The sequence below is a fragment of the Peromyscus eremicus genome, chromosome 20, assembly GCF_949786415.1.
Source record: "Peromyscus eremicus chromosome 20, PerEre_H2_v1, whole genome shotgun sequence".
Lineage (NCBI taxonomy): Eukaryota > Metazoa > Chordata > Mammalia > Rodentia > Cricetidae > Peromyscus > Peromyscus eremicus.
The window spans coordinates 59719688-59742313 of record NC_081436.1 but is presented as its reverse complement, the minus strand read 5'-3'; the positions used below and the strand labels follow the sequence as shown (position 1 = coordinate 59742313).

General features: G+C 45.0%; 1 protein-coding gene across 1 annotated transcript in view; it reads right to left on the bottom strand.

The window, feature by feature from the left end:
* Positions 1 to 400: 400 nt before the first annotated feature.
* Positions 401 to 22626, bottom strand: part of Dpys (dihydropyrimidinase) — a 76398-nt gene continuing 54172 nt past the window's right edge. The window contains exons 8-10 of the mRNA XM_059247027.1: positions 9049 to 9256; positions 576 to 691; positions 401 to 488 (exon numbers count right to left, since the gene is read on the bottom strand). Coding sequence (XP_059103010.1) covers positions 401 to 488; positions 576 to 691; positions 9049 to 9256 — 412 coding nt within the window. The remainder of the gene's footprint in view (positions 489 to 575; positions 692 to 9048; positions 9257 to 22626) is intronic.

The following is a 22626-nucleotide window of genomic DNA, read 5'->3' as shown; positions in this document are numbered from 1 at the left end:
GTCTGTCAAAGGGCAGCGCAGGACTGACCAGTGCTCACATGTCTTTGCATAGTGACAGCTACGCTTCTCCAGAAACGAAGTGTCAGATACTACCAAGTACTTCTAGAAAATTCTCTCACAAAGTTATGTAACTTTCCTTTACTTCCTCAATTTTATTCATTTGTTATGCATTCTAAATCATAGGCCATAACTGCATTTACAACGCAAAGTTTCATTTCTTTCCACATAAAGTTCTAGTTGTTTTTTAAGTATTGACCATGGAACATACTTTTAGTACAGTAGGCAGGGCTCTCTGCCTACAACTAGCCTGTCGCCTTGCACTCATAGGCGATTCTCTGGGGCTCTTTTGGAATATTTTGGAACATTCTAGAGAATGAATCTCTAGGTAGCTCAAGGTCTGTCAATCACCATTGCCCATCTTACGTTCTAAATCATCAAGGCCTTTATCAGTGTTCTTTCCACTTTGAAGTTCTGGACTCTTCATAGGCCTGGAAAGAAAGATACTAATTTTATGTGCTGGTGATCATATGTTGATACTCCAGAACACTTACTGTGCGCTTGCTTAACCACAGTACCCGGATGAAGAGTGCATCCTGGTCCCAGCTCTGTCATCTTCTTCCGTCTCTCTGGATTTCAGCGTGAAGACTTCTCCTTTGTAGGGTGCACGCTGTACTGGCGTAGGTGTGCAGGTCTGAAACAGACCACAGAACACATATCATTTCTCTCTTCTGGTTTACTCACTTAATGCCCAAGTTAGCCGCAGCTCCTTTTATGAACTGTGAGAGCAGTAACCTGTGGGTCTATCATATGCATCCTATGTTCTTTACCCTTGGCTCTAGGGAGGCAGAGACAACCGTTCTCCAGGCCAAGGTGGCCAGCTAGACCAGTTGATCGGTGAGTTCTGGGTTCAATTGAGAGATCCTCCCTCATTAAATAAGAATGAAAGAGTACGGGGAGGAAGGCACAAGATGTAGACTTTGGGTCTCAATGTGAATGACATGTGCACACGCACGTACATGTGTCCACACATATTCAAGCACCCATATACACAATTGAAAAATAAATAAATTCCTAGAAAAAAGAAAGAAAGCCAGGAAATGTTCCATCTGGTCTCACACTCTTGTAACTTCACACCATTCCCTATAGCTTGTTTTCTCATTCTGTCTTTTCTTCCTTCTTTAACAAAGTGGTATTTTTTTAAAAAAAAAAAACTATTATATTTTATAAAATATATAAAAATTTATTATTTTATGTGTATGCATGTTTTGCCTGGATGAATGTCTGTGCACCATATACACGTAGTGCCCACAGAGTCCAGAAGAAGGCTTTTTAAGCCCTGCAGTTGGAGTTACAAATGGTTGTGAACTGCCATGTGGGTGCTAGGAATTGAACCCAGGTCCCCTGGAAGAACAGCCAGTGCTCTTAACTGCTGAGCCATCTCTCCAGCCCCAGCTGCCTGTTCTTCTTGTTCCCATCCCAGTTGCCTGTAGTCCCTGAGGGCTTTCTTCTCCCCAGCAACTCTTCAGATATTTGGCTGCACAGTAGAATAATTTTCATATGCACTTCGTTTTCCTGGTTGCTTTGCCTCATAACAGGCCTTCTGCAGACTCTCACCTCTTCAGTGACCCCCTAGGCAACAGACTCCGATGGAGTTAATTCAGAACTTGAAAAGTTTTCTGAACTTATGAGCAAAAGAATTCATGAGAAGGAACTAAATCATGGTGTTTACAAGCTTGCACATAACTTTATTGATGAACCGAGAGGATGTCAATTTCAGCGGTTACAAGAACGGGTTCTGGGCCCGGGTGGTCCGAACAGTTCTTCACACCTTGCTTCAGCTCCCCTAGCACTAGCTGGTGTGAAAGACTGCACTACACTCTAGGGCTGTTAGGAGGGTTAAACATAAAGCACGCAGAATAGTGCCTAACACGGAATATGCTCTCAGTCAATATGATAATATGCAAAGACACATTTAAGCACACCAATTGTTATGGATGCCACATTGGTGACGCAAACTAATATACTGTAATGACCAATAGTGTGTGTGGGCTTTGAAGTGGACCAGATAGAAGTTGGAACTTTCTCTTTCTGCTCATTATTTGTAGAGAACTGACAAGTTAATAAATGCCCCTGGGTCTGCATCCTTACCCATGAATGGTAAATAAACCCATCTCTCAGAAACGTGAGAAGTTCCAGAGGCCCCACATTTTCTTCACCCATTCATGGAGCAGGGCACAGACAGCTTGGGTTCTGAGCACCAGGCTGTGCCTCTGCCCTCTCTAGGTCTGTCAGAGGCTTTGCTGGATCCCCAGCTTTCCTTCACCCTGGTCCTGTCATCATCTTGAGACATCCAGACAGAGTCAATCTCCCATAGGTGCCACGCAAGTGATGCTCTGGTCACATCTGATGCTCTGGTCATCTAGCCCCATGGTGTCTGATGACATCCTCCATCTCAGGTCTTCAAACACACACTTTTCTCTCCCTCATGTGGCTCTGTTGTCAAGCTAGGCTGTATGACGTGTCACTGATGCCTACGTAGTTATCACCCAAAGCAGGACAAAGTGGAAAGGGTACCCGACACCAAAGAGCCATAACCCAGGCCCTGCAAACAAACCAAGACTTTTCCCCCCCATACCCTCCTTCCACCCCGTCTTGCTTCCTACTTCCAGGTCTTGCCTTTCTCTCTGTTCCGCTTGCATGGTGTATTTCAGGGAGTGTTCTAGGGAAACTAACATAAGTGGGCAGACATTTGTGCATGTGTCTGAGTGCAACCTGGCCCTCCCCAGCCTCGGCTCCATCTACCTCTTTCTACAGAAGTTCCTGGACCTTAACTACTTACAACTGTGCTCAGTTGTTACCTTCCTGTCTGTCCTAAGCACCTCCAGAACAGACCACAACACCAATGATTCAGGCCAAGTGTATGTGTAGGGGGGTCTCCTCATTCCCAGTGGGCTTGTCCTACAGAGGTGCTTCTCAGCCTTCCTAATGTTGTGACCTCTAATACAGTTCCTCATGTGTGGTGACACCACCCCCCCCCACCATGAAATTATTTTCACTGCTACCTCATGACTGTAATTTTGTTACTGGGATAAACCATAATGTAAATATCTGTGGTTTTCCATGTTCTTAGGTGGCCCCTGTGAAAGGGTCATTCGGTGCCCTCCCCCACGGTCACCGCGACCCACAGCCTGAGAACCAGTGTCCTACAGGCTGGTCAGCTGCCTAAAGATCCCTTCCCTGGATCCCAGCTGCAGACTCAGGGCCCGCAGCAGAAATCTCAATTCAGGCTTTTGCAGGAATCTATGGTAGTGAAGGTCTAGCCTTATGCTTCCCAGAACTTTTAACCTTTTGACATTTTCCTTTCCTTAGAGGTGGGTTGTGTAAGCTCTGTCCTGACTAGACTCAAATCATATTCTACCCTGACATCCTACTTCATGTGCATCTTAGAGCCTCAAAGGACATTCACTGTGACAAAATAGCACTCGCCCTGCGGCACCGTCAATGCTATTGATCAGAAGTCCAGGTGAACATTTGTTTTCCAAGTAAACGTAACCTACCACGCTTAGGAAATTGAGTCTTGAGTCTTTCCTCTAATGACAGCGACAAATTTACCATGTGAAACATGAAATACCAGCATAGTATGGACCCCAGATCCAGCAGGACCAGGGACCAATGTTCAGAGATTATGTTATTGGCTCACAGACGCCATCCCAGTTTCTCCAGCTAAAAGAATGCTATCATACTTAATTCGCAGCAGATTTTTAATGCAGCATAAAACATACAGGCCTATATGAGGAGAGATGATCTGGGCTGAACATAGAAAGTGGATTTAAACTCCTGCTCTAGGGAATCGTGTTCTCATTTGCTCTGCCTCGTTGGCCAACTTTCTCCAGCTCCCTGGATGTTTTCTCTTAGCCTTGATCTCTGAAGGTTTGGGGTCCCTCAGGACCCGTAGGAGCCCTATTTTCTCTGTGTCTGACAGTTGCCTTGGTGACCCTGGACTTGGGAATTTAAATCTTTATTTGACGACTCTTCCCCTGCTCTCCAGCCTTTCTCTCTTCTGTTCCAGATTCCCTGATAAAAACCGCTGGAAAACCGCAGCAGGGAGGTGTGGAAAAGTGGGTCATGAACAAAGACTTATGCACACATGAGGAGCTGGGGCTGAAAGAGGCAGGATGCGAGCCCTCTGGCATCGGTGACCGCTGGCTTACTGGTCCCTGTATCCTAGCACCTTGAATCATGCCTGAGGGTCAACAAATATTTGCGAAACAAATCGAGGGTGCTCGGTTATTGGACTTCCGGGAACTTTTTATCATTCTGTTGAAAGCAACATTACTTAAAATTATTCATCAACTTCCTCAAGTTACATCTCAAGACACTGGGGACCTGAGGACACATCAGGTATGGGTCACACCTGTACACCCTCTCTCCAGTACACCCTAGTCAAGATTTGTCAATCACACTCAGCATCAGTGGTTTACATCTCAGCAATACTATCATCAAGTAAGATGGCTTGAAGGTAAACACATGTGAAAGGGTGTCCTAAATGACATAGAAAGCAAAAATAGCCCCTCACTTGACAGAATATGGGTGGATTACTTTAGCAGATGAGAGTTCAATTTGAGTTCATCATATTTAATTATGATTGTCATTGCGATGTGTTAATAGAAAGACCAAAATGAGAATTATATGCAGTGCTATGAATAAACATTAATTGCAATCATCATTATATCTACATAATTACAGAAATGCTTTTTGGTTAGTTGATCAGGGGAAGAGGAGCATGTAAATTGATAGAAAATGTGACTGTATTCTTTACTGAGGATGGAATGGGAGATGCTAGAATTTCTGAACAATAGGAATAGAGAAGCCTCCCTAGACCTCAATGGAATAACTGATACCATGTCATCCATGGGGACCAAGACACTCAAATATCCATAAAAACAGCAGAAACTCCAAATGCCAAGCAGCCCATACTGGCCTGACCTGTAGCAGACAAAATGAATGACAGCACCCTGAGGATGAAATCCAGCCTGGCCCTGGTGAAGTCAGAGGGCATTTGGACACGCTAACCTGAGCTACCCAGGGGTTCCCAGTGAGTCACCACAATGTGAGCAGCTCCCGGGTTCAACAGAAGAGAGCGGCCTCGACATGACATATGTGTGTTATCATTCTTAAAATACGCTTCGAGCATTGCCCAAGGACAGTGCAACAACGTTGAACACTCTTACTTGGGGGCTGGCTCTTCTGTTACGTTTGTCAACAGAAGGGGGAGTGAGACTCTACACACTGCAGGGGGATGACTGAGAACCCATGGGGGGGGGGGGGCTACGCACCGAGTAGTTTTGAAACTTGATGATTAATGTGATTTACCGTGAGCCTCAATTTCTTAATCTCTAAAATAGGACCACCACCACTTCTCTCCAGGGTTGTAAGAATTTAACTAGGACACCTAATTGATGCTCAATAAATATGACTGGCTGAATAATGTTGAATGGTTAGACAAAGCAAAGAAAGACACAGGTTGAGGGCCCCTCAAAACTCTTGAGACGCGACATCTTTTATATTTTGGAGTGTTTGGGTTGGGCAGTCCTAGCGATAAAATTTGGCATTTGAAATTTCCTGGTGTTTCAGATTTTGGAACATCTCAGGTCTCAGGGAAAACAGCTTTCCTGCAGCAGTGGTCTGGCGAAGAGTGAGCCCTCTTCTTTCCTCCCGTCCTTAACACGCCGATGTAGCGCTTGCCCATGTCTACGATGCAAATGTGCCCTTACGTCTGCTTTCGAGCTTCCGAACTGACACGAACCAGGACTTGGACAGAGACGTACCAAGTGTCTCTTTCAGGCCCAAGAGCCCGCTCCAGCGTAAGCCTCGCCCTTGCTGGTTATTCGCCATCAATCCGGTGAATCAGGACTGCGTGGCAGTCGGCGACATGAATTAAATGCCTTTCTCACACTGCCTCCTTGAGAAGGGCGTTGACAAACTGTGATGCTGGGGATGGAAAATACCCATTTCAAGGACTGAGTCAGTCATCCACTCGGTTTTTTTTTTTTTTCTTATCTAGAAGGGAAATTATGCTTATCGCCGCAAAGATACAAGGCAGTTTAAAAGCTTTGGCAGCAGTATTCTGAAGTTGTATATTTCGGCAGGAAGCTGTTCTGGTTTCTCTGTAAAGTGCAGTGTGACCGTGTTCTCCAGGAAAGGTGGCAGTGGCTTAATACGAAGAGAGAAAAGGATCTGAGAAGAGCTTAGGGAAGGCTCGTATTTTCAATTTTGGTTGAAAATCATAATACTCTAAATACACAAAACTTCCAGGGACAGAATCCATTTGAAATCAAAGAGCTTTCTTTGTGTTTGGTAAGGAATTAATAACATGTAGTCTGTTCATTCAGGAGACTTGAAATACCTAAGTTTCTATTACTTTTGTCTTTTCCCTTTCTTTCTTTCATTTCTCCTTCCTTCCTGTCAGAGCTCTTCCTTGAATGGCTTTTTATGCAAAATTTAAGTATTTTTTAATGTCTCATCTTCTTATTTTAAAAGTCCTGGGCAAGATTAGCTACCTATATTCCAAAATAATAATTTAAAAAAAAAATTGCCTCTACTTCCCTTTAGATTCATAATCTTTTATTTTGTACTTAAAAATTTTTTTAAAATGTTTTATGTGTATAAATGTTTTGCCTACATGTATGTCTGTGTGCTATGCCTGGTACCCAGGAAGGCCAGTAGAGTGTATCAGATCCCTTGGAACTGGAGTTATAGTTGGTTATGGGCCACCATGTAGGTGCTGAACCAGGGTCTTCCAAAAGATCGATAAATGCTCTTATCTGCTGAGCCATCTCTCAAGCCCCAGTCATGATTTGTTTTTAAAGGCGTTTATTGTTGTCTTCATGTGTATGTCACATGGGTGAAGGTGCCCATGGAAGCTAGAAGAAGGTATTGGATCCCTTACAGCTGAAGGTACAGGAGGTCATCAGCTACCTGATGAGACTGCTGGGAACAGAACTTGAGTCCTCTAAAAGATCAGCACATGCTCTCAGTGGCTGCGACTTCCCTCCAAGCCCCGAGCAAGCCTCTTGGTTCCTTGACTATTCGGTTCCCTAATGTTCAAAATGAGGGACTTCTCTGCTTTTGCCTCACTGTCTGTCTGTTGCGGTCAGTCCTTAGCAGCGTGGTTTGCCTTCAGGAGCGCTCATCAAGTGACAGAAGGGATTTTCCTCACTGCACAGACCAGCAGAAACACCTGGGATCCCTGCAGCTACTCCCTGTCACCTGTCAGTGTCAACGTTTCTAAATTAACCCCGCGGCAAACTCAGCACCATCCTAAACATCATCTCTGTTGACTGAGAGACAGTGGACAGAGAACTGTAGGGCCAGGGTGTGGCTCAGTGGGAAAAGGTAGGCCTTAGAGAATCTGTCCTAGGTGTCACCCAGCACGGGAGAAAAAAAAAGGAAAGGGGGAAGATAAAAATAGACTTGTGGCATTTGGGAGGAATTTAAAGTATTTAAGAGCACGGGTTTACCTAAGCAAAACCTTAGGTAATGATTTGAAAAGTGGAGGTGTTTTGTGTAATGGACTCTGGGAATCTGCAAATGAAACAAATCCACAAGATGTTACACAAAAACCAAAGAGGCTATACGAACTGAATGAAATGAATTAAAAACAGCTACAGAACTCTGGGGAGAGGTACACATTTGAAAAGTGGAAAGAGGGGTGAGTTCCGGAAGGCGTCCATGGGTTACAGAGATCCTGTGGGGCAGGCATGAGTGAAGCCTGCCTGGAACAGGAGGGGACGCTCCATGGGGCCAGCCAGGCGGCTCGGGAGACGGTTAGTGCAGACGGAGAGGACAGGCTTGCCTGCCCACCCTCAAACTACAGAATTCTAAACTTTTTCATCTAAACTTGGTTGTTTTTTTTTTTTTCAATATTTTAGTGCATTTGGTGAAATTTAAAATTTTGCACAAATGAAACATGAAAATAAATTAAAAACAAATACCTCAGCCAGGCGGTGGTGGCGCATGCCTTTAATCCTAGCACTCGGGAGGCAGAGCCAGGCGGATCTCTGTGAGTTTGAGGCCAGCCTGGTCTACAGAGCGAGTTCTAGGATAGGCTCCAAAGCTACACAGAGAAGCCCTGTCTCAAAAAACCAAAAGAAAGAAAAAAAACCTCTTTTTTTTTTATCACTGAGTTGTTACAAAGATTGTGAGCCTTCATTACAGAATCAGTTATGGGAAAGCAAAGAGACAAGACAGACATATATTAATTCTGACATTTAAAAATCTAATTTGAGGATAGAAATGTTTAATTTTCAGGTGAGGAAGCAGAGCCCAGAGACGACAAGGAACCTGCTCTGGCCATACCGCTGGGCAATGTGGAGTGTTCATATTCAGATCCCCTTTCCCCAAACTCTACCTCTGGTGGTGACCCTGAGAAAGCGCCTTGCAAACTTTTAGCTAAAGAGAGCACAATTCCTCAAGCATAGTGGCTGAGTTAAGATCCCCAGTGGTGTGCCAACAGGCCATGCCTCCTCCCACAGCAGCTCCCAGCCAATGACTGGGTAGGACACTCAGAGGTGGCTCAAAGGTTCCCCCTAACCAGAGCCCAGCCTGGTCTGAACTCCAGCCATCTAGAATGTGCTCCTCTCTTTCCTGTCCTCTTTCCTCTCTCAGGTCACTCTTGAATCACATTCTTGGCTCTCAGTGTTTCCCAGCTCCTTTTTCCTCTCTCTTACAGGTATCTCCAATCATCCCCCAACCAGCACCTTGGTCCATCTGTGCTGGCTCTTGGAAGACCCTGACTACCAAATGGTGAATAGGTCCCTATCATGGGGAAAAGAAAAAAAAGTCAAGAAAGCTATAAGAGAGATGTCTGTGAAAGTAGCTAGAACTTCTTTGATTGAAAGCTGGAGTGTGCCTGTGCTCTCTGGCCAATCTTGATGCCCCAGGAGCATGTTGAACCCACTGTGACACGATGCCACCACCATGAGCAATGAACAACAAACCTGACACCCAGGGCGGTGAAACAGCACTGGTCACTGTGGGGGGGCTCACCTGGTCTCGCTGCTTGATTCTCTTGTAGACGGATTCAGCAAATGGTTTGCGTGGAATATACTTCCCATCTCCCGCTGCGACACTGAAAACACCTGCTTCATACACCACTCTGCCTCGTGAAATAGTCACCAGGGGCACCCCATGGCAAACCATGCCCTCGAAGATGTTGAAGTTAACGGCCTGATGGTGAGTTTCGGCTGAGATTCTCCTGCGTTTGGAAAACCAGAACAAACTCAGATCATCACTGGCTCATCTCGCAAATACAGAATACTACAAGAGGGCTGATTTAGCTCAGCGACTCCACTAGGCAGGGCTTCATCCCGGAACCAGGGCCTGGCTTCCAGAACAGAACAGACCACTTACATTTTGTTACAGTTATTAAACTCTTGAAGAGGAAAACCCAGGAGACCCATCTTTAAGGTGACAAATGAAGACAGACTGAGAAAGGGCATTGTCTGTCATGCTGAGACTTTTTAAAAAGGTATTTCAAAGAACAGCATTTCCCTACTTTTAAGTTACAGGACATTCTGAACGCAGATGAGCATGCTGGGCGTACACTCGATTCTACAGAATGTTGACTTTGACAAACACAGATGAGGCTCCCTTGATTCCGCCTCCCAAATCCCATTTTCACTCCTCAAGGAGTAACTACCACTTGATACTTATCAAAATGAATTTGGTAGCTATCAAGGAAAGAAATACATTTTGAGAAATTTCCCCTGGTCAATGGCAAAATTAGAAATTTGAAAACAATTGGAATAGATATGTCAAAATAATTACTTAGCATTTTGTATCACATATTTGCATATTCATTATCAACCCCAGTAGCTTATTTTAGCTTTACTTTTGCGGGGGGGGGGGGGGGTGACAAGGTTTCTCCGTGTAGTTTGGTTCCTGCTCTGGATCTCGTTCTGTAGACCAGGCTGGCCTTGAACTCACAGAGATCTGCCTGGCTCTGCCTCCCGAGTGCTGGGATTAAAGGCGTGGACCACCACCACCTGGCTTTAGCTTTACTTTTTACATTGATAGATTAAACTATGTATTTGCTGTGGGCAACTTGCTATTTTGACGTAAACACTATGGACTGACTAAATGGTTAGTTAACTCATACGTTACCTCACATGGCATTTTGGGGAAAGAATGCTGTATATTCGCTGTGTGAAGGCTTCTCCACCGTGAAGACCCAGGAGTGAGATTGCTGGATCAGGTGGTACTCTCATGCCTCAACAAAAAGCTCTTACAGGGGAGGGGCTGTTTAAAGGTCAATGCTGAGTAGGAGGAAACGCAAACACAACCACAGCCTCACACACTGAGGAGGGAAAAACGCTTGTCCAGTGTCCGGTTCCTAAATGGGACAATGAAGACCTTGGGCATGAGTTATGATGAAATATATGTTGATGATGCAAGATCAAAAAGAGAGAAAGAAAGTAACGACAAGAAGAAGGAAACAACCTAGAGAGGGCCAGACTTTCAGGTTTGAGGGACTTCTTGGGCTCGTACAGGGTGTGTCAAGTTTTCCCACAGCCCGGGTGCCACCCTCCTAAGACTTAGGCTACAGTTCTGTGGTTCTTACTGTACGGATGCTTTTGGACTGGCACTTTCCAGCACTTCCACGGGACCCTTGCCCCCGGAGAACCTGGCAGACCAGGCTTCCTGCAGCCTAAGAATGAAGGCCAGAAGCAATAAAAAAAAAAAAAAAAAAAAAAAAAACTGGTCCCAAGCTTTCACCAGTTAATAAAATCAAGCAAAGTCAAACTTAAAAACAAGCTTTAAAAAGAAGCAGCTTAAACAGCAGCAAAGCACTCTCAAGAAGTACCAGGAGCAAGGAGGCGAAGGCCGGCTGTAAAAGCCGCTTCTGAGAAAGCCATTTCACTGGGGACTCAAAGGACACATGGCTGCTTCAAAAGATCACAAGGGAAGGGGACAAAGCTCTGCCTTTCGGCGGGATGGATGAAAGGCTTATACCTGGTGAAGGATTTAGGACCAAGAGCATTTTTTCTTGTGCAAGTCTTCTAGATTGGCCCTCATCCGAGTTAAATCATTCCTATCAGTACAATGTTAAAGTTGGGATCTGACTCACTTGTGTTTTCAAAGATGTTAAAGATGGACATTTTTGTAAAGACTTTGTTAAGTTTATATTGCAACATAAATGAAGCTTATCAGTCAAAAACAAAGGTTTGGACTGATGCATTGCTGAGGTTGCTACCCGAAGAAGGCAAAAGGGTTAAAAATTCGTGCTGATGCACAGGGTGCTGATGCACAGAGCCCGCATGAACCTGTACCAGATGGTGCCCTAGGGAGCTGGAAGGAAAATCGGACACATGCCCCATCCCTACCCAGAAGCAATCTCCAATTGACAACCACCTGCAAATGAAAACTTAGTTTTCTCCAGGAAGTCTCACTGGAGAAACAAAGTCCTCTTGAGGGTAGGCCCCATGCCCAGCAGATGGCCAGCAGAGAGTGAACTCAATGGCATGTTTGGAGGAGGTTCCTTGTCTTACACCAGGGAATTTTTTTAAATTTTATCTTATGTTTTATTTTTATTTTTTATTTAAATATGCATATATATACATGTTTTTTCTCTCTTTCTACCCTACAGATCCATCACATATACGTTAGTGTTTTTGTGGGATTCTGAGTGTGTGTCCAAATGGGTCTCTGAGACTGTGTCTGTTTCTTGTGGCCTCTCTTGAGCTCTTTTCCTTCAATTTGTTTGGTTTGTCCTATTCCGAGATGTTAGTTTTTGTTTTATCTGGTTTTATTATTATCCCTCAGAAGCCTGTTTGTTTTCTAATGACAGAAAAGGGGGTAGACCAAGATGGGAGGGGAGGTCAGAGGAACTGGGAGGAGTAGAGGGAGGGGAAACTGTAATCAGGACATACTATTTGAGAAAAAAAATTCATGTTGATGAAATAATAATCAGTTAAAAAAAGGGCATAAATTTGAAGGAGAGTGGGGAGATGAATATGGGAGGGCTCAGAGGGAGGAAAAGGAAGAGAGAAATGTGATCAAATTATAATCTCAAAAGAATTCTTTAATGCATACTAAAATGCCTCTGTGAAATGAATGGGAGAGAAAAAAGGGAAAACTTGAGAGTAAGAATCTCTGAAATGAAGGAAAACACGCCGGCGGAGGAAACTGATCTACGCACAATGGCTGCTATCACAATACTGTCCACACTATTGAAAAGCTGAAGCCTAACACTTTCCCAGTGGTTCTTCAACTGAATAGTTGACATTTGTGAAAGATGGGAAGTAAGACTATTCCAGGGGAGAGAGAGTATTTTATACTAAACAGGAAGAGAATAGGCATTGGGTGTGCATACCACCTCTAGAAAGAAAACATATGCACACATCGGCAATTATGGAGGACAAGGATCTGGAGAACTCGGGTTCTTACACCGGTTCTGTGACTTGCCGTGGGACTTTTAAAAGGAGGTTGACACGGAAAAATATCAAATCAGATTTCTCTGCTCCACGTCAAATAAAGGTCGTGGCTTTGATTTTTCTCACCCTCGGGGTTAGCAAGAGAAAGGGGCAATCAGACAGCATCTAAGACAGTCTTTATCATAAGGCATTCTATAAATGTAGTCACACTGGCGCATGGTGTAAATTCCGGGCATGATCAGCAGCAGCTAAAAGAATCGCTTCCACCTTCGCAAGGCAGGTGTCTGACAGAGTGTCATTGGCACCCAACTTCTCCAGCCAGAGCTGCAGTTCTGCGGTGCTCAGGAGTGTTCACGTGTCTGCATCTTTGCCCTTGAAGCTCTTTACCCTGAATGCCCTCCTCGCTCCTGTTAGGGTGCCCCCAACACTCTGCCTCTGCTCATGCTCTCACAAAGAAATGATAAGTGGCACAATTGATGGCCCTGCTTTAATTATCACACAATACGCACGTGCAAACAAATGTCACACTAGATCCTCTGAATGAGTGACAGAAAGAATTGTGGACCCCAGAATCCAACCCCAGTGCTCTGGTGAAACTGACTAATTCTTCCCTTGTAGCCTAAATTCTCTGAGTTTCATTTTGTTTCAGTTTTATTTCTGCAGTTATGGAGATGGAACCCAGGGCCTCACACATGCTGAGCCGGCACCCCACCACAACCCAGCCCTAGTTTAAGTGGATGGACAGGATCCCTTGAACAGGCTCTTTTCCTAGTGGGTGCACACTGTGAGTCGTAGGACAGATTGTTCGATGCTCATCACATAGTAGGTGCTTTATGGATATGAAATGGCCAAACAAAATGATAGAAGGATTTTTCTCCTGCTTATTCAGATCAATTTATTTCTTAACCTTGGTGACATGGCTGTGTTCTGTAAACAGAACATTGAATTAAACCGGAAGTAAATACACAGTCCAGGAGTTCTGCTGAGTGCCTAACAGTTCTGATAAGTGGTCCACGTTAATTAGAAATAAATAAGTAAACATGCTGTAGCTATCATCCTTAGTAGCATCTCAGCCACTTACACGAAGCAGGGGTTCATTGGCACTATCAGCCCTTGGCAATAACAGTGTGATCAGCCCTAGGTATAAGCAAAGTCTTACTCCTCCTCCATTTCTCCAATGGTGATTCTGCTGTGGAGCTGTTAAAAGAACGTGCCTGAGGCTCACATAGTTCAATCCCCAGAGACACTGCAGGGGTTAGGAAACACTCTCACCTCTGGAGAACGGTCTGTCTATACAGCCCCGCCCTCTTAGTCACTTATCTGCCACTATGATAAAATACCTCCAGGGAAGGAAGGAAAAAAACGCTCATTTTGGCCTCTGGGATTTTGACAAAAATCTCCTTTCACAACCATCACAAAAGTATAAATCTGAAGTCCGCCTTGAATGTCGAGTCTGAGGTCACCTGCAAGCTGATCCTTCAAGAAAGAGACGAGTGCTAGGCCTGGTCTTTGGGTCTCATCTAAGGCTGTTGTCACAGCACAGGGAAGCAGTCCCCTCCTTCTCCAAAGGCCTCCCTGCATCGTTATTTCACTGTCACGTGACATCCCTCAGCTTTTATAAGTTTCCAAAAGAGGCTGCCTTTGGTGTGAAGGTCAAGGTCAGACTCCGAATCTCCTCTGCCAGTCTGGTCCCGTGCTATGGCAAGATGGGCAGCGTCACAACAAGGACAGAGGCAGGTGACACGCAAGTCCTCGCTTTGACTACAAGGGGGTTGGTCAAAAGTAACGCGTGGTGAGGGTCAGCAGACTGGGAGACAGCTGGAGGAAGCCTTGTGTGTCTTTGCAGTATATTCTGCTCTTAGGTGGGCCCCACCCACAGTCCCGGGGATGGGGTGGAGGTGAGTATTGGGGTACTGCCCCTGAGCAGTCTCCTCCTGTCTTCTAAGGCCAGAACACCAGTGTTCCTCTTTTCCTCAATGCAGAGAATCTGGTGAGACGCTCAGCCATGGTACACTCCTACCCCCTAACCAAGAGATGGGAGGGGATGTCTTCTTTCCCACTTACAAGAAAAACTGAAATGTTTAGAGGGCACAACCCCCCACACAGACCACACCCTGCTATAGGCTGCCACACGATAGCCTGGACTCTCTCCTTTGAAAGCAATGACTGAGCCTCTGGGTTCGCCTTGGCCTTCCACAGACTGTATCTTTACATCAGTGAGCACAGTTGTTTACTATAGTCAAAGACTGACAGAGAGTGTGTCCTTAGGAGAACAGCCCAGTTAACAAAGAGCTGTGCACATCATATTTATCGCAGCACAATTCATAGCAGCTAAGTAATAGAATCAGCCACAATGCTTGTCAACAGCTGAAATGATCCAGAAGACCTGGTATACATGCCCAGTGGAATATTATTCAGCCACAAAATAGGAAATACTGTTATTTACAACAAAATGGATACCAGAGAAGGCATGTTAGGTAGAGTGAGCTCAGCACTAATGTCTCACATCCCTCAGATGTAAAGTTCAACACAAATAAATAACAACAACAAAAATCATTTAACTGAAAATAGAATATTAATCATTAGAGACATCAATGGTGCAGACAGGCAGGGGAAACAATGAGGCTGAATCTGCACAGATGTTTGTGAGGCAGAGTGCAAGGGGCCAGAATGGAGAAAAGGATTGCAAGCAAATCTGCCTAGAGGACAGATACGAATGTGGGCAAGACCCTTCTTCTGTTTTGGGGCAGACAATCTATCAGGGAATTTTCTGACCTCGCAAGCATGCGAAGGATCTTGTTCACATCCTTCTGTCTCCTTCCTGGCCAATAGCTGTCTTGCCTGCTCAGCGATTAACACCCCTCTGTCCCTGCAGTGAACTGGGTTCCCAGGTTGTCCTGTCCCGGGTTGTTAGCAGATTCACAGTGAACCTGTTCTCCTGGTCACTGACCAGGAGGAAGCCGACCTTTGACAAGCTCACCCTGAGCCTGCATCACAAGAGTGGCAGGCAGGTCTCACTCTGGAGGGGTGTCGCCTCTGTTTACTGAGTCCCAGTTGTGATTTACACATATCTAAGGCTGATGATGCCCACAGGGAAGCAGAGGCCTCAAAGATAACATTAGGCTGCTTTCTGATTTAGCCAACAGCTTCGATGCCACTCACACCACAGCTGCAGAAAAACAGTGTGTCCTTTTGCAAATGGCTTTCGAGCAAGCAGCCAGCTGCCTGCTCTTACAGATGAGATCACTGAAGCAAAGCCAGCCCAGGCAGCAGCCCCACCCGTGAGCATCCCAAGAGAGCACTGTAGAAGAAGGGACTTTCCTTAGAGCATTGTGGGTCTTCCTGACCCCCAAAAGTGACCTGTCTAGGCATTCTGCTGTATTCTAACTCCTTCATTTTATTCATAGCATGAATGGATTCCTATGTGATCGCCAGGAGAAGCAAAAGACAAAAAGAAAGTCAATAGAGCCATCTCAGTGCTATTAGTGGCATCTTTAAAAGCATATCTCATTTCTCTACATTATGACACCTTGTACACTCAACACAACACAGTTCATTTCTTTGTGAATTAAAGTTCATTGTTAGATCTTTCCTATAGTCTAGGAGGTAGGTGCAATTATTATTCCTGTGCTACAGAAGGAGGCTGGGTATAAAAAGGATTAATACTTCACCCATGGTACACAGCCTATGTTCATGTAGCTGAGGTACAGATATGAGTTATGATAGGATCTTGTGTGGCTTCAGAAGCTGGGAACAACTGCCCTTCAAGCTTTATGGGGAGCCCCGCAAAAAGTGTACGGGTGCTGAAAACATTCTTCATCCCCAGAAAATAAATAGGAACTCACTTCTTCCCACCCTTCTTGGTGTTTCTTGGTCTGTTTTCTGTGTGGTGTCGAAGGACTTCAGAGGCTAGTGAAATTTCCTTGGCTGGAGATGGCCAGTCATCCTCAGCGCCGTCACAGCGGAAGAGTTCTGTCTTTCAGACACGTGTTCCAGCTGTCTATTTCCAACTCCCTCCTCTGTCAGCTTCATGGACGTGACAAGTTATATAAACGGTGAGCAGAGTAAGCACATCTCTGGAAATGCTAACTGGTGCTGCTTCGAGCACATTGTCATTATGAAGCAAAGTTGCTGCTCCATCAATCCGCTTTCCTCTGTTCAGACTTCTACACCAGCTTCCCACAGCAAAGAAGATGGGAATCGCTTCAACCACATTAGTAATCTAAACTGGACGACTGCTTGGAACTTGACTGATACTCAATGATGACAAAACACTTAACGCAGCTTCCTAAAAATGCTGTCCAAACATTGACTTAGAGGAATAAATGGATCCTGTGCCCTGCTCTTTTGCTCTTGGCTGCAATATAGGCCATGGATGGTGGCATAGACTGTGACAGGATAAACTGTGTTGGACACTAGAAGCCTGACCTTGGGGTAGGGACCATGTCCTTCACCCTGTGTACCTCACGTGGCGCTGAGCATCTAGAAGGCATTTGCATGCATCCTCATTTATATAAAAGTAAGTTATTAGCAAATTTCTGTATTGCTACTTAACATAAATACTGCATATTTTAATCACTAGCTTTCAGGAAGTGGGAAACTAAAAATAATTTAATGTTGTGAAGAAATAGGAATTGAATGTGAGCCAGCCAAGCTATCAGAATATGAGGAGGCACATCCTATGAATACTGAACAGGTAAGTGCTTAGAGATGAGGGATGGTTATTAGGTTTTTGGAAGGCTAGTCTACTGGCGTGGCCAGTCAGTAAGAGTTAGAAATAGCTTTCTGGGCGGCACGTGGGCTTGCTCTTATAATTTTGTGACTTTCCTGGGGAGCTGCTTTGCCTTTGAGAAGATGACATCTCTTGACCTGTTCCCCAGGCACAGCCCGAGTGGAAAAGGATTGTCTCCTTACCCAGGAGTCCACTGGGCTACCACTGTGCAGTACCCTTCCTAAGAGTACCCAATGGGCTGGGTGCCTGTTAAACTTGGTGCTAGCTCTGAATCGTAGGCCCAGAAGGGAATTGTTGGAGTAAGAAGAGCAAACAGCTAAGATCTCCGCAAAGGGAAAGGGAAAGAGAAGACGGGCCGAGAAATAGCTGAGGCGTTCAAAATTCACTCTTCTTTTTTGATGGAAGAAGCTGACCTATTTTTTTCTTCTCTCCCACCACAGGAGACAAGAAAAAGAAAGTCAGTGAGCATAATTGATGGCAGAGATGTGCTGGCAGAGGGAATGGAATATGGAATAGGTACAACCAGGCAGGTACCAGAAAGCTAAAGAACTGGAGGAAATCCACAGAGGGTTTGGAGAAAAAAAAAAAGTGGATAGTGGAGTGGAGAGAGACTATGGTCTCCACAACATAGCTCCAAGTGCTAAACATGGTCCCTTAGTTCCTTTCAGGCGATGTGTGTGCCGCATTTTGATGAAATTAAATTAACTGTTTGTCATCTACTGAGTAGCAATAGAGTTCCAAGTCACTGTCCAGTTTAGATTAATACTGTGTTTGAAGTAAGATTTAAAGCGTTACCTCATTTAACCCCCCAGTAATCATGTGACAGCAGTAATCTTAGCACGACCATTGAGGCTTAAAAACCTCAACGGGGAGGGGACTCTTAGGACTTCTTTAAAAGCAGCCTTGGTGGGTCCTGGGAATTGCATAGGTTGTCAGGGTTGGAAGCAAGCCCCTTCACCCCAGAAACCACCCAGGGAGAATCCTGCAGAGGTCCTGGAACTCCTCCCTCCACTAGGAAACACCACAGGCCTGATGTAGGGAGGGTCTCAGTGATTCCAGCTGCCATGATTTAAGATGGCTACAGGCGACTGAGTCCAAGCTGGAGCAGAGGACTATGCAAGAGTCAAGTGGCACTCGACAGAGGTAGATCCGGAACCCCGTGGAGACTGCCACTCAACAGTGAAAGCCGCTTGCTCACAGCTCAGTGAAGGCGGTGCACACTTATCTGGAAACAGCCGGAGACACAGCAATCTTGCAATATTCAGGGGCCACCATATGCTTCTATATTTCTTTGCCTATGATGACTATTCAAAGCTTTAAATTGACGGTGCTACTTATAATCCAAGTACCCAACAGAACTTCTTTAGACTTTTCAAACACGGGGTATGCAAGTAAAAACAAAGAGCATTTCTTCTCCTTCTTTTTCTTCTCCTTCCTTTCCTTTCCTTTTTTTTTTTTTTTTTTTTTTTTTTTTTTTTTTTTTTTTTTTTTTTTAATTGAATCAGGGTCTCTCTATGCAACCCAGGACCACCTCTAACTTGACAGGTAGCCCAGGCCAGCCTCTCCAATCACTGCTTGAACTGCTGTCTGAAACCTGTACTGTGGAAAAACATAGCCCAAGAGGCACTAAAGGCTTCCCGGATGTCTCAGTGGAGATCAGGATGTCAGAGAATGGATGCCCAGTGTGAGGAATCTGTAGGCCAATCAACTCCAGCCCCTGGTCTGCAGCCCAAATCTGGCCCACAGCCTGCTTCTTTCAGGGAAATGTTATGTGCACAGTCCCCCTCATTCACTTTCTTATCTGTGGTTGCATTACAGGGGCAAAGCTGAGCAGCAGCAGCAGAGACCCATGGTTCATGCAGCTTGCAAGAAGTATTTGGACAGTTACCAAAAAACTTTACTTTTCTGATCCTTTGAATGTCTCCAGGGGCAAAACAGAACAGAAGAACATGCTTTTGGGGATGCACAGTGCAGCACAGCGTGGTGGCACAGTGTGTGGGGGGATGGGTGTAGGGGGTGAGTGTAGGGGTGGGGCGGGGGTTGACTAAAGCATTGCAAGTAGGAGAGCCACAGGCAGGAAAAGATGGCGGGTAAGAACAGAAAGGGGGAAAGGAGGGGGCAAAGGAAAAAAAAAAAACAATTAGACCACACTAAAAGGAAGACGGCAGTAATAGCAAATGTGACCCAAAAGTTGTGGGCTTAGTGGCCACTTCAACAAGTTCTAGGCATGGGCGGATCACCTGCCAGCCCCCGGGCACATTCGTGAGCATTGCTTTACTTGATTTCTCAGCAGTCACAGGACTATGTCTTTGTAACCAATGAAGAAATGGAAGCTGACAGAAGATGAACGACTTTTCAGGAGTCACCCAGGGCCTAAGTGTCAGGAACAGAAACCAAGCACAAGGGTGCCTTCTCCGGGCACCACAGGCCCTGCTCAAAAAAAAAAAAAAAAAAAAAGAAAAGAAAAGAAAAGAAAAGAAAAGAAAAGAAAAGAAAAGAAAAGAAAAGAAAAGAAAAAAAGATAGCTGGACACTCTTCGCTCCTTGCAAAAAAACAAGCAGGACACTGGGGATTCTGATGGTAATTAGCTGTTTTCCAGCTGGGTGGGAATTCAGAGATAGCTAATCATCTTCTTCTTCTGGTGCATTCTAGCACTTCATCTCCCCTCCTGATAGAGAGCATCTCTGAGGCTCTATCAGATCCCAAAGCACAGCCTGAATCCCAGTTAGCATAGCCCGAATCTCACACACACTGCATGGCTTGAGCTTGACCCAGACCAAATGGCACACCTGCTTCTAAGAAGCACAGCTAATGATCTGCTGGCTCCTGGGGCATCCAGTGAACGTGGCTCTCCCAAACAGGTACAAGGCTTCCAGGATGAGGGGGAACAATGCCAAACAACTTAAAACAAAACAACAACATCAAAAATCGCAAACTTGCGGAAGTGCAGACTGCCGGTCTGACTGAGCTTCTTCTCCACAGGCAGACTCACCCAGAGCTGGCGTGGGACTGGAGACACCCAGGAGGGCTTTGGGCGTTAGTCACAGCCAGATACGCAGAGATCCGCTGACTTGAACAGACTGGGGAAGTAATAGCTCACGGGATGCCTAGAAATCTGGGCACCGTTGCAGAGAATTCCTGTGGATTAACTCCCTGGCTCTACCTAGCAGCTTTGACAGGAGGACTATAATCATTCCACCATTATGAAGGCACATCACTGTACTTTCTCCAGACCTTGCATACACAGTATTCTCACAAGTACCAGAAAAGTGATAAATGGGGCATAGGAGGAGGGCGGGTTTGCCGTGTATTCAGGAATTAGATGTTGGTAAATTGAAAACAAAGCAAACCTTTGAGTCTTTTATCAAATCATTGAATGCTACTCCTGCATCATTAAACCTTTCTTGTCTCTTATTTCTCAAATAAATGAGGTTAGATTGCTAATTAGGCCTGTGAGGTTACCATAGAGAAATTAGGTTTTAAGACATGGGTTTTGTATGTTGAGGATTTTAAGATAACTACTTCATAGCTGTGGCCTGTGAACTCTATCTGCACCACTGTACTCATCTCTGGTTTCAAGAGAAAGGAAGGTGAAGGGTCTCTTGCAGGCCCAAGCATGACAAACAGGCCTTGCCCTTACCCCCTTCCCTCTTCCTTGCTAAAAACTGTTAGATTACATTCCTAAAGCTAGCCACCGAAGTCTATTCCTGTACTTGGCCACTTCCTCCCTCCCCACCCCCTTTTAGCCCCAGGTTGACTACCAAGGTCCAGCTATCAAACTATTGAAGTCCAGTAATCAAAAGCCTCCTTTTAGTGATCATAATTAACCTGTCCAATCAAAAGTAACCACCTCATCCTAGCACGGGGTGGTGGGAGGGGATGGTGGTTCCCCTTTTACCTTTATAAACTGCCATTTGCATTAGGCCATTTCTGTCTCCTCTCTAACCAAAGGCAAATATCCCTTCCCCTTCCCACTCCCTTTCCACTTCTCTCTTGCCCTCTGTTTCCTATGTTTGTCTCTTAATCTCTTCCCTTCGTCCTTCTGGGACAAGTAAATCTCCTTTGGGCTGAGAACTTGGTCTTGGAGTATCTTGTGCCAATACCAGTCCTTTCAGAAGGATGGAAAGATGGATGGATGGAAGGATGGAAGAGAGGAAGAAAGAAACAAGGAAGGAAGAAGGAAGGAAAAAGGAAAACCAAACAAACTTTATGTTGGTGGAAGTGTTATGCCCAGATTGTGGGGACCCCCAAAAGACCACTACGGAGACAGAATCCTGTATGTAAAAGCAAAGAGCCTTTATTTTCAAGCTCCAGGGCTTGGTCTGTCTGTCCCACATAGCTGTAGAGAGCAGAGAGCCCTGTGCTCAGGTGGGGTGGGGCTTTTATCATAGCAGTGGTTGGGGTGAGGGGATTTCCAGGGTTCAGGACCCTGATTGGCTGACAATTGTCTAGGAGTATTTTGGTAAGAAGGGGAAATAGTTATATGTACTAGGCTCAAGGACATCTGGCCATCTTATATACTAGTTGGAATGTTTGGGATGTCAGGTATTTCCCCAGCCTTGGGTGGATCTCTGGGTGGTAACACCTGCCAGTAAGTCTGTCACAGAAGCTGTGTCTAGGCCCCTAAGCCTGTCATGGCTGCTGTGTAGTCAAGCTTTTTGGGGGCCTCTCCACAGAAGAATGTAGCACAACTGTTTATGGTGCTGTTATTGTGTCTGCATTTTATCAAAGAGAAAATCTACATTTTACTAAGGTCAGAGGAGTTCCTTGCCCAAGCGGGGTTTCTTATCTGCTCAATCAGATCCAAAGTTAAAAACTTGCCCCCTGTCACTCATTTGCTCTGTGTGCATTGCCCATCTGCTGCACGCCAGGCACTGTTCTAGGTGCCGTGGATGCACCAAGAACAGATGAAAACCCCTGGCCCATGCAGCTGACGTTCTAGTCATATCTTTTCTGAATTAACAAGGTTTTCTTTGCTAGAAACAGGATTCTAACTTAGGTTAATGAACAAGGTCAGCATTTCCGTAATAGTAACAGGCACATGGCACTTCACAGTTTACCCAGAACATTTTCTGGGTAAAATAATTACAGCATTTATTTCTCAAAAGTTTGGAGAGCTTTGCAAGAAATGTGATAGAACCCTTAAATAGACAAATAATATTATATCATCCAAAGAAAAAGTAACAATAGGCATGAATAGACATTTCTTCATAAGAAAAAAACAAAAACCTGGTGACTAACAAATGAAAAGGTGCTCAGCTTCGTTAGTGCTCAAATATAGGCAATTTGCAGCTGAAAGGTAATAATTTTTACATATAAAAGAAGCAAAAAAGCCAAGGGAAGTGAAAAATGGTGCTGTTGTGGGGGTGTGCTGTTTGCTAGAATGGGTCTACCTTTAGTAGTTTCGACAATGGAAATAATCTGGAGGATTCAGTTTTAAAATAGCAAATCTTTAAAAAT